A 13,577-nucleotide genomic window follows, 5' to 3' on the forward strand; every position below is an offset into this window, starting at 1 on the left:
CCCGCACCCCACGCCCTCTCTCCGCTTTCCTGGACTGGGGTCCGCCTGCCGTCGCTTCTCCCGGGGCCCAGGCCCTGTGTCCTGCCGATCCCGTTAGGGGACTCCTGCCAAGGCACCCAAAGGGGTCCCTGTTCTCTGGGCGCCCTATGGGGACGCTGGTGGTGGACTGGCTGCTCCACCCCCGCCCCCGCGCACCCATCTCCGCACCCCACGCCCTCTCTCCGCTTTCCTGGACTGGGGTCCGCCTGCCGTCGCTTCTCCCGGGGCCCAGGCCCTGTGTCCTGCCGATCCCGTTAGGGGACTCCTGCCAAGGCACCCAAAGGGGTCCCTGTTCTCTGGGCGCCCTATGGGGACGCTGGTGGTGGACTGGCTGCTCCACCCCCGCCCCCGCGCACCCATCTCGCTCACCCTCTTCCTCTGGGCGCGGCGGGAACCTCCCGTGGATGCGGGTCCTCCGGACGCCTCCACTCCTAGAGCCAGTGCTTCATCACGGGACTGCTGAGACCCCCTCAGGCCGCTCTGTGTCCCAAGCAAGTGGGTCACTGGTGACCAAGTGACAAGTGACCCTGATGGGGCTCATAAGGCAGACAGGAAGGAGGATTGTGACCCGCAGGTCCTGGGGCGCAGCGCACAAGCGCACACACTCAGCAGTCAGTAAGCAGGAGGCAAGTGGGGCCAGAACATTATCCAAACAGGTTTTTCCACAAGCTTTGGTGTTTTGTCATTGTTGGTTTGGGGGCAAAGATTGAGCCCAGGGCCTTGTACATGCTGCACAAGCTCTCTACCACTGAGCTACATCTCCAGGCCTTGTTTTAAGTTTTAAGAATGGGCTTGCTGTGTTGCCCACGCTGGCCTTCAGCTCTTGGGTTCAAACGGTCCTCCTGCCTCAGCTTCCAGAGTGCTGAGTCCACAGGTGCCAGTGCCACCGTGCCAGCTGCTCATGAGGACTTTAAACTGGTAGGTTGAAAGCAGGCGGGCCTGCATCTCGTGGGTTCTGCTTCCTCTGAGGAATCCCTGAATGTCCCTACAGCTCCAGCGGGTGTGGGCATCTGGGGGGTGAGTCCAGTAGCGGATCCAGCTGACCCAAGGGGAGGTGGTGGCCCAGCAGAGAGCTGGGTGGGCCACATGAAGAACTGGGGGCAGGCCTGGAATTGGAGCTCAGCTGCTGCTCCGATGAAGTTACACTTGTTCTCGAAATTCTTTCATTCTATTCTGTTTTGTTTTTGTTTTTGGAGACAGGATCTCGCTATGTGGCCCAGGCTGGCCTTGAATTCATGGCGATCCTCCTACCTCGGCCTCCCGAGTACAAGGATTGTAGGCATGTACTACTGTGTCTAGCTCTGTAGGGAATTCTTATAATTAAGGATTTTGAAGCCAGATATGATGGCACACGCCTGTAATACTCGAGAGGCTGAGGTAGGAGGATTGCTGCAAGTTCGAGGTCAGGGATTTAGATCAGTGGCGCCGTTGCCTGCCTTGGGCAAGGTCCTGAGTTTGATCCCTGCTACCAAAAAAAAATTTTTTTAATACAATATGTAGCAAGTCCCTGTCTCAGAAAAAAATAAAGGATATTCACTGCAGGGCTCTAATGTGGCATTCTACCCAGGCTGCCACTCCCTGAGCAGCAACAGTGGAGGCGCAGGGGTGCTGACCCAGGAGGTGCAGGTCAGGGTGCTGGGTTTGCTTGTCGATCCGTGTCCGAGGTGAGCTCGGCCTCTGCACAGGGAGTGTCGCAGACAGCCCCTCCTGGCAGACAGAGGCCCAGACTGGCACAGGCCCCAGCTCAGTCCAAGGTGTAGGGAATGGGGGACGGTTGTGGCAGAGCCAGGTCCTCCCAGAGGCCAGCAGTGCCAGCAGGGGCCAGCAGGGGGCAGGAGAGGGCAGGCTGGCTCAGGGAGAGGCAGGCCCTGCAGGTAGGTTATAGGTCGCCTGACGGCTCTTTAAGGGCCTCTCCTTCCCTACCTGTGACCCAGAAGGGTGAGGCAGTAGTGGGGTTCTGCTTGAGATGCACGAAGAGTGCACCCTCAGAAGTGTATGAGGCTCTGTGGGTCCACAGCTCATTCCCTCCCAGCTCCTCTGCAGCAGTAGGTGACCCCGGCAGGTGCGGCCCCACCACCAGCTTCAGGACATTCCCCTTGGGGAGGTAGGGGCTGGGCCACGCCAGGAGCCCAGGCAGGCCTTTCCCACAAGCAGCAGGGGATGGGCTCACCTGGCACCGCCCACCCAGGGCCTTACCACCACCGCCCTGGTCCCTGCCACCTCCCTTCCAGCCCACTGCCCACCTGCCACCTAGGCTCAAGTCCCACCCTCCATTCCACCCCTGCAGCCATCAGCCCCAGGGGGACTCCAAGTCACAAGTCAGGTCCTGTCACACCCAGACCCTCCAGCCCGGGCCCCATGAGACGGACACCCTCAGCCCAGTGGGGCTTCAGCCTGGTTTACTGCTCTGCTTGTTCCTGGGGGCCAGGAAGGTGCTCTGAGCTGCCATTTAGCAGAGCATGACAAGGCAGGAGAAGGGTGTAGGGACGCTGCTGTGGCCCTGACAGACACCACCCGCCAAGAGTCACATTTGTCCCTTTATTGTCCATGCTGCCTCCCTCCCTGAGCCCACTGTGGCTCATTCGCGGGGTCTCCGGGCCAGAACCATGGACACAGCAGGACCAGGGCACCTCAGTCCCAGAGGTTCACAGGGTCCAGATTTGGGCCCCACAAACCACAAACCGGATGTCCCCAGCCCCTAGAGCCCTGCCCCACTTCTCCCAGCCCAGCCTGCTCAGCTTTTGTTCTGGGCAGACAGGGGCATCCCAAGCCCCTTTCCTCCTTGATCAGCCTGTGAAACAGCCTCCTACCACCTCTCCCCACCCTGCCTGCCTCCCGGGGCCCCAAAGCCCACCTGCTTCCCCCAGCCTCCCCCAGCTGCTCCTCCCTCCTGGCTTCCTGGTCTGTGACCCTGGCTTGCCCCAGCATGGCCCATGAGGCCGGATGCCGCTGGTTTGGTTGCAACATCCAGCCCTATACCCCCTCTGCCCCCGCCCCCAGGGCGGGTGCTCAGGCCTGGAACCAGCCCTCCAGGTCTTCGTAGACTTGGCCACGGGGCAGATAGGGGTAGCGGGCACAGATGGTGCAGAAACGCTCCCGCCAGTCAGTGAGCAGCCGCACACGGAGTCGGTCACGCCAGGCGAAGAAGCGTTGGTATCGGCTCGTGTTCATGCCAGTGAGGAAAGCAGCCAGCTCACGGGCAGAGCCAAAGTCATCCACGTGTATGAAGGCGTCAGGAGGCACAAAGGCCTCGTAAGTGGCCCGTGGGGGCCCCAGCACCACGGGCACGGTCCCGGCCAACAGTGCATTGCGCCAGAACTTCTCCGTGATGTAGTCTCGGTGCTGAGAGTTCTCAAAAGACAGGTAGAAGTGGTACCGGGCCACCGTGGACACCAGACAGTTGGTACACAGTGGCCGCCCGCTGGCACGGCCAAACACATCCACCTGCAGGTGGGGTGCCAGCTGCCGGTACAGCCGGGCACGTTGCTGCCGCTCCTGGAAGTTGCTGACCACCCAGGCGGCCAAACGGCTCTTGGCCGGCAGTGGGGGTGCGGGGCTGGAGCGGGGCTCCAGCCGGCCATAGGGCACGAAGATGTCGGAGTCACTCCGGTAGCTCAGCACCCAGTTGAAGATGCCACGGAGGCGACGGAGCCCGCGCGTGTGGCTGGGAGATTCCATGGAAGCCCAGACCCAGGGCTGCCCCTGTGGCCGCTGGGCCAGGGGCAGACGGGTCCGTTGGGTCTGCAGCTCGCGGTGGTGGAAGACTACCATGTCAGCACTCGTGAGTAGGCTTCGGTTAGTGCTCAGGAGGCAGTGGGCCACGCCATAGCGGGCACAGGTGTCACCTGGCAGCTCTGGAGGCTGTTCTGTGAAGGGCCAGTGCCAGATGAGAATGGTGACCATGGGCTGGGGTGCCGGGGCAGCCCCTGGTGCCGGTCCCAGCAACCTCAGGAGCCAGAGGCCCGAGAGCATGGCCCCTACTGCCAGACACCCCCAGGCCTGAAGCCTCCAGGGAGGGCCTCGCCCTGCAGCAGGACAGGAAAACAGGCTGTCACCCCAGGCTTGGGGACATGCATGGGTTCCCCTGCCCCACCACCCACACCCTCCTGGAGGGCCATGCACTCACCAGAATTAGTCATCCAGAGCCTCCTGGAATCAGTCAGCCCAAAGATCTGAGGTTCTCAAATCACAGCAGCCACCTCAAAAGCAGCACCCTGAAATCACGGCTGGGCCCAGACTCAGCTGTTGCCTGGAAGCCCTCCTCTTTCATCTGCCCAAGGTGAGGGAAGCCGGGGGGCCTTCCTGCTGCAGCTCCGCCCCACCCCTGCCCCCCCAGCCTCTGGCATCAACCACCATCCCCACCCCCACCTCTCTGGCTGCCAGGCGTGGGGTTCGCAACAGGAAGAGCCTTAAACCAGGCCCCCTGCCCACCTCTACCAGGCCCCAGATAGGCCAGGAGATGACCAGTAGGAGGGAGGTGCCCACATGGCACCTGAGTGGCTGCCCTTCCTCATATGGGCACCCCAGCCACTGCCTGCACAGGCCTGGGCACCCAGTGAGAGTAGGCACACTTCCCTAGGCGGCACGGCCCCTCCCTGTGGCATCAGCCACTTCCCCTGCTCTCACCCTCTGCTCTCACCCTCTGCCGGCCGTGGTCTCCTGGACCCTCAGGTGCCACAGATGTGTGTGCTCAGCGATTTCAGGAGACTGAGGTTTCTCATCAGCCCAGCCCAGCCCACCCCACCCCTGTCACTTCAAGGAACTGCCTGGGGCCCTGAATCTAGATGAAGGGGCAGGGGTACCAGAGTTTCTTCGTGGAGCCCTGCATGTGCTGGGGGGGGCAGGCCCTGAGTGGTATGGAGCAGCAGGAGGGAGGGGGCCTGCAGGCTGGGCCCCAGGTCCTGGGTGGGCTGGGAAGGGCTATACTCACTCATTTCCTCTCTGATGCCTCGGGAGGGGGCTTTCCAGACTGGAAAGGGAAGGAGTCGTCCTGTCCCTGATGCTGACGGGCAGGGGGCTAGTGCCTGTGCCAGGAAAAGGAAGGCCAAATGCAGCCTGAGTCCCCTCTCCAGCCAGCCTGGTGGCCCGGGTAACTACGGAGGTCAAGTTCCTTCCCCTTTCACCCAGCCCCTCCAAGTAAGCGATGCAGCAGCCCTGAGCAGGCCAGCCTGGCATGGCCCGCCAGGTCACCCCAAGCTCAGACCTGCAGCCCAGGACCCCACATGCCCCAGGTACAGCTATGCCTGGGTCACATGCAGGGTCCCAAGAGGGGCAGCAAAGGGCCTGCAGTCCCAGCTCCATCTTGGGGCCCCACAGCCCGCCAAACCCCATCCTGTCACCCCGGGGCACCATGAATGCTGGTCTCCTGCACTTGTGGCTCCATGGGAAGACGACTGTGGATGGGAACCAGGCAGCTGGCGGCAGAGCTCCAGGGCTGCGGCATTCGCAGTGCCCCCACCCTGTGGCTTGCCTGGTTACCAGGCTGTGGTGGGAAACTTGTGCAATGGCAGGGAGGGCGGGCAACTGCACAAAGGCTGGAAGCCAGCATGAGGGACTCTGCTCCCAGAGGGCTAGAGAGTGGGCAGCTAGGCCTGGCTCTCTCCTGATGGCCACCCTGTGCCTGTGGAGATGCCTGCAGGGCACCTGTGCTGAAGCCCCTCCTCTGGCATCGCTCCCCAAAGGGGACCCCAGAGGAACACACCCTGGCTCTTCAGCCCCATCTCTTTTTCCCTGTGTGGCTCCCCTGACTGCAGCGCAAGGCCACCAGAAGCTGGTGGCCAGAGCTACCGTCCTTCCTGTTTGTGCCATCAGGCTGGTGAGGGCCCTGCCTCAGCCTCACCCACACCCACAGCCAGCTCCTTCCTGGGTGGATTCGGAGTCTCTCCTCCCTCCCCCAAGGTTCCACCCAGCTGCTGCCTAGCTTATGTTGAGGGCCCCCACGTGTGGGAACCCGGTAGCCCCAAAATAGCTAGGGAATGTGAGAGGGTGTGAGATAGCAGGACCCAAGAAATCTGGGGGGTCCCAACCTGCCACCTCCTGCCTCCTGATCCCTGCCAGGCTTCCTGATTGCCCAGGCTCTGGAGGACACCAGTGGGCCCCAGTACCCCAGCTCAGAAGCCTGGAGGCGAGGGGAGGCAGTCAGAATCGCACACTGCCCAGCCAGGGCTTCCTGGTCCCTCCAGGCCCCCAGCGGGGAGCACTTTGGGCAGAGAGAGCACAGCAGCATCCAGCTGGCAGGAGGGTGAGGGGCCACGCCCCAGCCGGGGAAGCTCAGGGAGCCAGGCCAAGCCTGCACTGAGCAGGCACAAGGGCCCCCTGGCGACCATGCCCCAAAGCGACTGGCTCCTGCTGCGAACACTGGGGCTGGGCGGAGCTTCAGGAAGGTGGGTCTGCAGAGAGCTGGGGGCGCTGCAGGCCAGCAGGTGGCCTGAGGGAGTGCCCTGGCCCAGGCAGCAGGAGTGTAGTCCCAGTGGGCCACCGAGGGTGTGGTGCAGGCCTGGCCCCTCCCAGCACCTGGGAGTTGGGGAGCACAGGCTCCTCCTCAGCAGCAGCCCTGGGGCCAGCTGCAGAATCAAGGTGGGGAGGCTGCTCTCCAGGGACCTGTGAGGCACACCCCAACTTTGCATGTTCTCTTCCGTTCATGCCACATGGATGGTGGGAGGCTGCAGCTGGGGCAGCAGCATGGGCTGGAGAGTACCACACACCCCAGACTCTGGGCTGGGCCTCACAGAACGCTGTGCTTCAGGCTATGCATGGGCTTTCCCTATAGTTGTGCTGGACAGGGAGTTGTCACCCCGGCATCTGTGCTCTGGGAGGCACAGGCGTGTTCTGCCAGAGCTGCTGGAGCTCGGCCGCCTCATGCTTTGGGCTCCTGTGAGAAGCAGGTGTGGGAGGCGCCCGGCTGCTGCAGCTGGGCCTGTGCAGGCTCGGGATGAGGAGGACCCAGGGCCCTGGCACAGCAGTCAGGGTTGAGTTGGGGAAGGTGTGCACAGAGCCAGCACAGGGACTCCCAGGTTCTGGTAGAAGGGAAGAGGCTAATGTGGCCCTGGCAAGGCCCTCACCAGGACCGGGGTCCCCAGCCTCACTCCAGAGCAGCCCATGTGCACCTGGGCCTGACAAGGAGGGGTCTGAACCTCACCGCTGAGCTGAGCCAAATGGGGTTCTGCCAGGTAAGTGGGTCAGGAGGGCTCTGGACACCTTTCTCCAGCCAGGAGACCCTCCAGAACCTCTGAGAGTGAGCAGCAGCCCTTGGGACAGACAGCAGACCCACCAAAGGTCAAGAGGATGGACGCGGAGGAGGCAGGTATGACACACGGCTGTGATCTTGGCACTCAGGGAGACTGAGGCGGGGAGATCTCAATGTCAAGCCCAGACCAAGTAACACAGACCTTGTCTCAAAATAAAAATGCTTTAAAAGAGTTGGGGGTGTGGCTCAGTGCAAAGGCCTTGGGTCCAATTCTCCCCTGGTACTGTTAAAAGTAAAACAAAAAAAGAAAAAGAGAGGTTGGGGATTTAGCTCAGTGGTGCCACAGCCTGCCTCAAAAGCTCAAGGTCCAGAGTTTGATCCCTGGTACCAAAAAAAAAAAGAGAGAGAGAGAAGAAGAAAAAGAAGGAAGGAAGAAGAGGAGGAGGGGAAAGGGGGAGGGGAGGCGAAGGGGAAGGAGGTGACAGGTGGCTGCTCTGGACCCCAGGCAGCCAGGAGGCACCCCTTGGGTCTGAGCCAGGACTCCAGGAAGACCCCTGCCAGGCTCTGTAAGCTTGGCTGGAGAAGCAGCCTGCTGTGCACGAAGCCCCCTGGGCCCTGTAGAGCCCCCACCCTGCACTGTCTCTGTCACTGCTCCACACAAGTGCCACGTACACTCTTTTGTTTTGAGACAGGGTCTCGCTATGTAGTTCAGGTTGGCCTTGAACTCACTGCATAGCCTAGGCTGGCCTCGAACTCACTGTGATCCTCCTGCCTCAGCCTCCTAAGTGCCACGCCACGCTCAGCTGCCCCTTCCACTCTCGAGGGCCCTGCCCATCCTAATTACTTGCTCTCATCTGAGAGGGTCTGAAGGCCCCTCATTCGGCCGAGTCCAGCCCCAGGTATTGAGGGTCCCGGGTTCACCCTGGAGAACGTACTCCAAGTCCCTCTGCCTGGAACACCCCACTCTATACTGCATGAGCCCAGGTGGACGGCAGGCAGGATGGAGATGCTGGGTGCCACACCCAGGTGTATCAGCCCTGTTCCTCCCAGATGGGGTCTTCCAAATCAGTGCCTGGATCTACACCACCACCCCTCCTCCATGGCGGCCCACTCAAGAGGGTCAGGATGTCCTGTCCAGCCCTGGGGATCCTCCCCTCCAGCCACCTCTCTCTGGCACAGGAAGAGGCCTCAGACCCCAACAGGGGTCCCAGTGCAGGGCAATGCAGGTCCACTGAACCTCCAGCACAGCCGAAAGCGCGGGCATTAAAGGTACTTTAATTGGCTTTTGTCTCCAGGATTCCCCAGCCACACCTGGGCTCGCCCCTCTCCTTCCAGTTTGGAGCCTCAGACTGGACAGGGGAGGTACAAGGGGACCAAGGTCTCCCGGCACACAGCAGGCTCTCTCTGGCAGGGGCCCTGCACCAGTGTCAGCCTTGGCATGGGCACGGTCAGCAGCGTTCTTCCCCAGGCTCCTGCCACTGCGGGCAGCGGTGAGCAAGTGGTGGGCATGGCCTCGGTCACTGCAGTGGGGGCGGTGAGCAGGGTCCCGGCGGGGGCACCGGCAGCGAGGAGTGGTCGAACAGTGGGTTGCGCACCTCCATCTCCCCAGTCTGTGGAGGCAGCACTGGTCAGGCCTGGGCTGCAAGATGCCCGCTGGGAGCCCCCGCCCCTGCTGGGGGCCCATGTGTGCCTACCGGTGCAAGGCCCGGACACTCATACACCGTGAAGTCGCCGTCTTCATTCTCCTCATCCGAAGAGACCGCCTCCAGCTCCTTGGGGGGCTCCTTGTGCCTGGGTGAGGGTGGGATCACTGGGTCCTCCGCATGCCCTCCAGGGACCCAGGTGAGCACATGGCACGCCCCTGCCCTGTGGCGGCCGAGGTAGGGGATGGGGCTGGGGGCAGGGGAGGGATGAGGTGCCACTGGGTCCAGAGGGGTGGGACACCCGTGTCACCGTGCTGGGGGCTTACCGCTTCAGGCACAGCATCTGCTGCCTCTGGTGCTGGTAGTGGTACATCTCCGCACTGTGTGCCAGCCGCTGGTCCCCGGGCTGTGGGGACAAAGGGAAGGGTAGGGAGGAGGCAGGTGGCAGCTGGGGCTGGAGCGTGCAGTGGGGCCGCAGGGCAAGGCTGGAGCCCAGGGAGTGGGGCCGGAGGCTGGAGGGGTGCAGCTGGAAGGGGCCCACAGGTGGAGGCTGTTGGGGTGTGGCCAGAGGCTGGGGGACAAGGCCAGAACTGGGCCACACACCGAAATCCGGGGTGTCCTGGGCGAGCTGGGTGCCTTTGCAGCTGCATAGTCGGCCTTCTGGGTCAGGCGGATCTCTCGCTGCAGCCTGCAGGAGGGGTGGCTGAGATCACTCTGGGGAGGGTGGGTGGTACCACCTGCTGCCCCCAGCCCACCCCACCTGTGCCCAGCTCACCTACACCAGCAGAGCGTGGCCACAGCGAGGGCGGTGGCGCCAGACATGCAGAACACAATGAGGAGCACTGTGGGAAGGGAGTGGTGAGGGGAGGCCCAGGGCCACCCCCAACCTTCCTGCCCTTCCCACAGGCCACCTACCGAAGGCAAGGCCCTCACCATGCCCACCCCGGGGCTCCAGGGGCGCAATGTGCACTGGCCCAGAAGACGCTGGGGCGCCCAAGGAGGTGCGGGGTGTGGGCGTGGGGGCTCCCCGAGTGGAGGGCAGGCCAGGCTCAGGTCTCTGATCACGCTCTGAGGAACCTGGGGTAACTGCTGAGAGAGGGGGTTTCGGTCAGCGGGACCAGGAGGCTGGGGTTAAAGGGTGGCAACAGGGAAACCAGGCCAGAGTCTCACCAGGCTCCAGGAGCCGATGTCGGGCCTCAGGGAGGGGTTGCGCCAGGAGCTGTGAGGGCCTGGCCTCCTCCAGCACCAGCTGCTGAGCCAAGCGGTCGATCTCATCTTCCAGCCTGGGCAGGGGGGGCCCCTTCCCTGGAGAGGCAGGGCCGTCAGGTGCAGAGGTCCCTGCCCCTCAGCCAGCCCAAGGCCCCTCTGCAAACCAGGTTGCCATGACTACAGCTGCAGAAGCTTCCTGAGCTGTAGGGTCCCAGGAAAAGTGGGGCCAGGAAGAGGTGCTAGGAGAAGCAGCAGAGACCCAGCAGAGAAAGGAACAGGGACTCCCCCTGGTTGTGTCCACAAAGGGAAGGGCAGAACACCAGGCCACCATGGCCACCACCAGGCCACCATGTCTCCCCATCCATCTGCTCTGGATGGGGAGACAATGACCTTCAAAGGAATGGGGAGAGGCCAAAGTACAGCCCTATATCAAGGCTGTCCCGGCCAGGGGTGGTGGCGCTGCCTGTCATCCCGGCACTCGAGAGGCTGAGGCAGGAGGATCACTGTGAGTTAGAGGCTAGCCTGGGCTACACACTGAGCTCAAGGACAGCCTGAACTACATCGAGACCCTGTCTCAAAAAGACAACAAAAAAGGCTGTCCCTTGGGTGGTCTGGACAAGAGATGGCAGTGGAGGGGCAGCTGGTCCTGGAGCTCACCGATCTCTACCAGGGCCCCTGTCCGGGCAGACTCTCCTGAGTACAGACCACATGCAAGATGAGGCGGGAAGACAGTAGCACCCTTCTCCAGCACTGTCCCCAGGTGCCACCCACATCTCTCTGTAAAGCTCTGTCATACCCGGAGGCATGCCACTCAGCGAACAGCCTCCCTACCCCCGGGGGACAACAGAACTTCCCAGTCAGGACAGCAGACCCAAGGGTGGGGACAGAATCCTCCAGCAGCAGCTCTGACCCCTCCTTTCCTGAGGCTCCACCCAGCAGGCCCTGGCTCCGACCCAGCTCCTAGAGTGACTTGAGGCCTGGAGGCCACGCTCACCAGCTTAGGGGCCACACCCCTGCCATGTACTCTCACATACCCTGCGGTCGGCGGATCCTGGGCACACACAGCCCCTGCTGGTCCTCCTGGAAGGGCTGAAGGCACGGCCCGCAAGCATGCGCACCTGGGGGACATCGGGAGCGCCTCTTCAGGGCACAGTCCAGGCTCCCGGGGCAGGCAGCTGCATCTGGGAAGAAAGCAGGATCAGGGGCTCACAGCCCTCAGCCAGCCTCCCCTCCCCCACAGTGCTGGCCCAGCCTGGCTCCGGCCATTGTTCTGGGCCAGCAGGCTTTCCCTTTGCTCTGCCAGGGCTCAGAACCAGGAAGCAAACAGTTCCAAGACTTATGGGAACTCCGCTGCCCCACCCACTCCCCTGAGCCTGTGCCTTTGGCTATGCACAGCCAGGCCAGAAGCTGACCCCCACCATCCAGGCAGCCCTGGGCTCTTCTGGGCCAGGCTGTTCCAACCCCCATGGCTGCGCTCTGGTCTCACTGCTCCAGAGCAAACTGAACCTGGGAGCTCCAAAGAGACCCAGGCTCTGCCTTGGGAGCAGCACCTCTCATGCCACCCCATCACGGCTCCACAAAACAGACTCAGAAAGACCCTAAAGCAAGGGCCAGTTGAGAAGATGCTGCTGCTGCTACTAGTCCAGCCTGTCCTCAGGGCAGGGAAGCCACTGCAGTTGGCTGGACCCACAGCCTCAGGAGGCCTGGGCTGGGCAGTGCTGGGGACTCCAGGCCAGGCTCTCCTTCTGAACCATTTTCTTTTCGCTGATTTGGAACCCAGTCCATGGTGCTCCGACAGCCAATTGGTCCTCTCATTCTGCCGGAGCACGGGAGTGGCAGCCCTCTGTTTCCCCCTTGGGATGCAGAAGTTCAGTTGCTTCAAAGCTAAGGAACAGCCAGGCGTGGTGGTGCATGCTTGTAATCCCAGCACTCGGAAGGCAGAGGCAGGAGGATTGCTGTGAGTTCGAGACTAACCTGGTCTACATAGTGAGTTCCAGGTCAGTCTCAACTACATAGTGAGACCCTGTCTCAAAGCAAACAAGCAAACAAAAAAAGCTAAGGAACATCTCCAAGTTGAGACACTGGTCGCAGTCAGGGCAAGCCCAGAGGATCCAGCAGGACCAGTGTCCCTGCTCCTCCCAGCCCCCACCCTCGCTGCAGGCAGGGCCACTAGGGCCCAGAGTGACGTGACATGGAAGATGTGCCCTTCTCCAGACCTTGGCTGGCCTAGCTTGGTTTCCTTGGAAACCTGACACTCCCTGGCTCCAGGCTGCAAGCATCCTTGCAAGGAAGTCCCAGCAGCCCCAGTGGCAAAGGTGGGCACAGGGTCCCTGCCAGACACCCCACTGCCCCAGTAGCCTATCAGTAGGCCGGGCCTGGGCACAGGCTAGTTATACATTAAGCCTGTGCCAGGAGGCTCACCTGGACCCCACCCATCAGCTGGGCACCAGGGAGCAGACAGTCCCTGCCCCTGGTGCTGATAACCCAGAGTGTGCCAGGGCAGCAGCAGAGGCCTGCTGGGCAGGGTTGGCTCCGGGTTGCCAGGGCCTCTTCCTGAGACTTCTGGCCCCCAGGATGGAGCTGCTGCATGTCTGCTCTTAGCCCGGAAGGCCCCCTCCAGCCTTGCGCTGGAGAATGAGGTCCCAGAAGCAGTGGCAGCTGAAGAGTAGCTGGCACTCTACCCACACCTGGACTCTTCCCAGGCACTGGGCATGAAGGGGCAGAGGCTGGTGGGCACTGGGGATGGCGCCTGTCCCTGGCACCCAGGGGTCAGCACAGCAGCTGCAGTCCAGGAGCCAGGCTCTCCATAGGTGGCTCCACACCTTCAGCCAGTCTTGCTGAGCCTGCAGCCTCCAGAGCCTCTCTGGTTGTGCCAATCCTTCTACCCAGGGTCACTGTAGCCAGGAGAAGGCCTCTAGAGGCCACGTACGCAGAACAAGACCGCTCAGGTTCACATCCTAATTGTGGCCTGTACCAGCTACTTGACTTTTCTGGGCCTCAGTTGCCTCATCTGTAAGCCTGGGGAAAGCACCTCTGCCACAGTGAACCACAGGATGGTCTCCCACGCCCACCCTAGGGCAGTGTGCTGGAGCCTGGGTTCCTACAGCCCTGTGCCATTGGACACTGTGCACCCATCTGGGAAGTAGGAGCCCCCCCCCCCGCAGGACCCTGGGCTCACCCCTGTCCTCAAGAGCCCATCCACAGACCTTAGTACAGAAGACAGAATGGCAAGTGCAGAGGGATCGGGGACAGCCCGCCTCCCCTGAGGGAGCACGACTCTAGGCTGGGACCCTCAGTCTCTGCAGTGGAAAGCAAAGCAGGTGTGTGCTGGGCACCACCCGAGGCTCCAAGACAGGCGGCCTCGCACCGCGACCAGGGACACCTCGGGAACCCAGGGATACAGAGACAATGAGAGAGACTCAAGGCCCCGGGGACGCGGACCCGGCCCGGCTCCCGACGAGACAAAGGCACGAAGCGCGTGGACTCGAGGCCGCCCCGCG

The 13,577-nt window shown here is 62.4% G+C and overlaps 2 protein-coding genes across 3 annotated transcripts in view; both read right to left on the bottom strand.

Annotated features, from left to right (window-relative positions):
• Positions 1–2,907: 2,907 nt before the first annotated feature.
• On the bottom strand, positions 2,908–4,384 carry Fut7 (fucosyltransferase 7). 2 transcript variants are annotated; one of them, XM_033759140.1, is made up of 2 exons: positions 4,166–4,384; positions 2,908–3,905 (listed from the first exon to the last, which is right to left on the bottom strand). In XM_033759140.1, the coding sequence occupies exons 1-2, from the start codon at positions 4,176–4,178 to the stop codon at positions 3,049–3,051; spliced, it is 870 nt and encodes a 289-aa protein (XP_033615031.1). In that variant the 5' UTR covers positions 4,179–4,384; the 3' UTR covers positions 2,908–3,048. The 2 variants fall into 2 exon arrangements, with proteins under 2 accessions (XP_033615031.1, XP_033615030.1); XM_033759139.1 differs by having other exon boundaries at positions 2,908–4,064.
• A 4,075-nt stretch (positions 4,385–8,459) lies between these two features.
• Npdc1 (neural proliferation, differentiation and control 1) overlaps positions 8,460–13,577 on the bottom strand; it is a 6,599-nt gene continuing 1,481 nt past the window's right edge. The window contains exons 3-10 of the mRNA XM_010608955.2: positions 11,112–11,258; positions 10,039–10,173; positions 9,784–9,957; positions 9,644–9,710; positions 9,472–9,556; positions 9,195–9,274; positions 8,920–9,016; positions 8,460–8,835 (exon numbers count right to left, since the gene is read on the bottom strand). Of these exons, the coding sequence (XP_010607257.1) occupies positions 8,743–8,835; positions 8,920–9,016; positions 9,195–9,274; positions 9,472–9,556; positions 9,644–9,710; positions 9,784–9,957; positions 10,039–10,173; positions 11,112–11,258 (878 nt within the window). The 3' untranslated portion in view covers positions 8,460–8,742. The remainder of the gene's footprint in view (positions 8,836–8,919; positions 9,017–9,194; positions 9,275–9,471; positions 9,557–9,643; positions 9,711–9,783; positions 9,958–10,038; positions 10,174–11,111; positions 11,259–13,577) is intronic.

Source organism: Fukomys damarensis, unplaced genomic scaffold, assembly GCF_012274545.1.
Source record: "Fukomys damarensis isolate Sample0158 unplaced genomic scaffold, DMR_v1.0_HiC HiC_scaffold_36, whole genome shotgun sequence".
NCBI classification, from domain to species: Eukaryota; Metazoa; Chordata; class Mammalia; order Rodentia; family Bathyergidae; genus Fukomys; species Fukomys damarensis.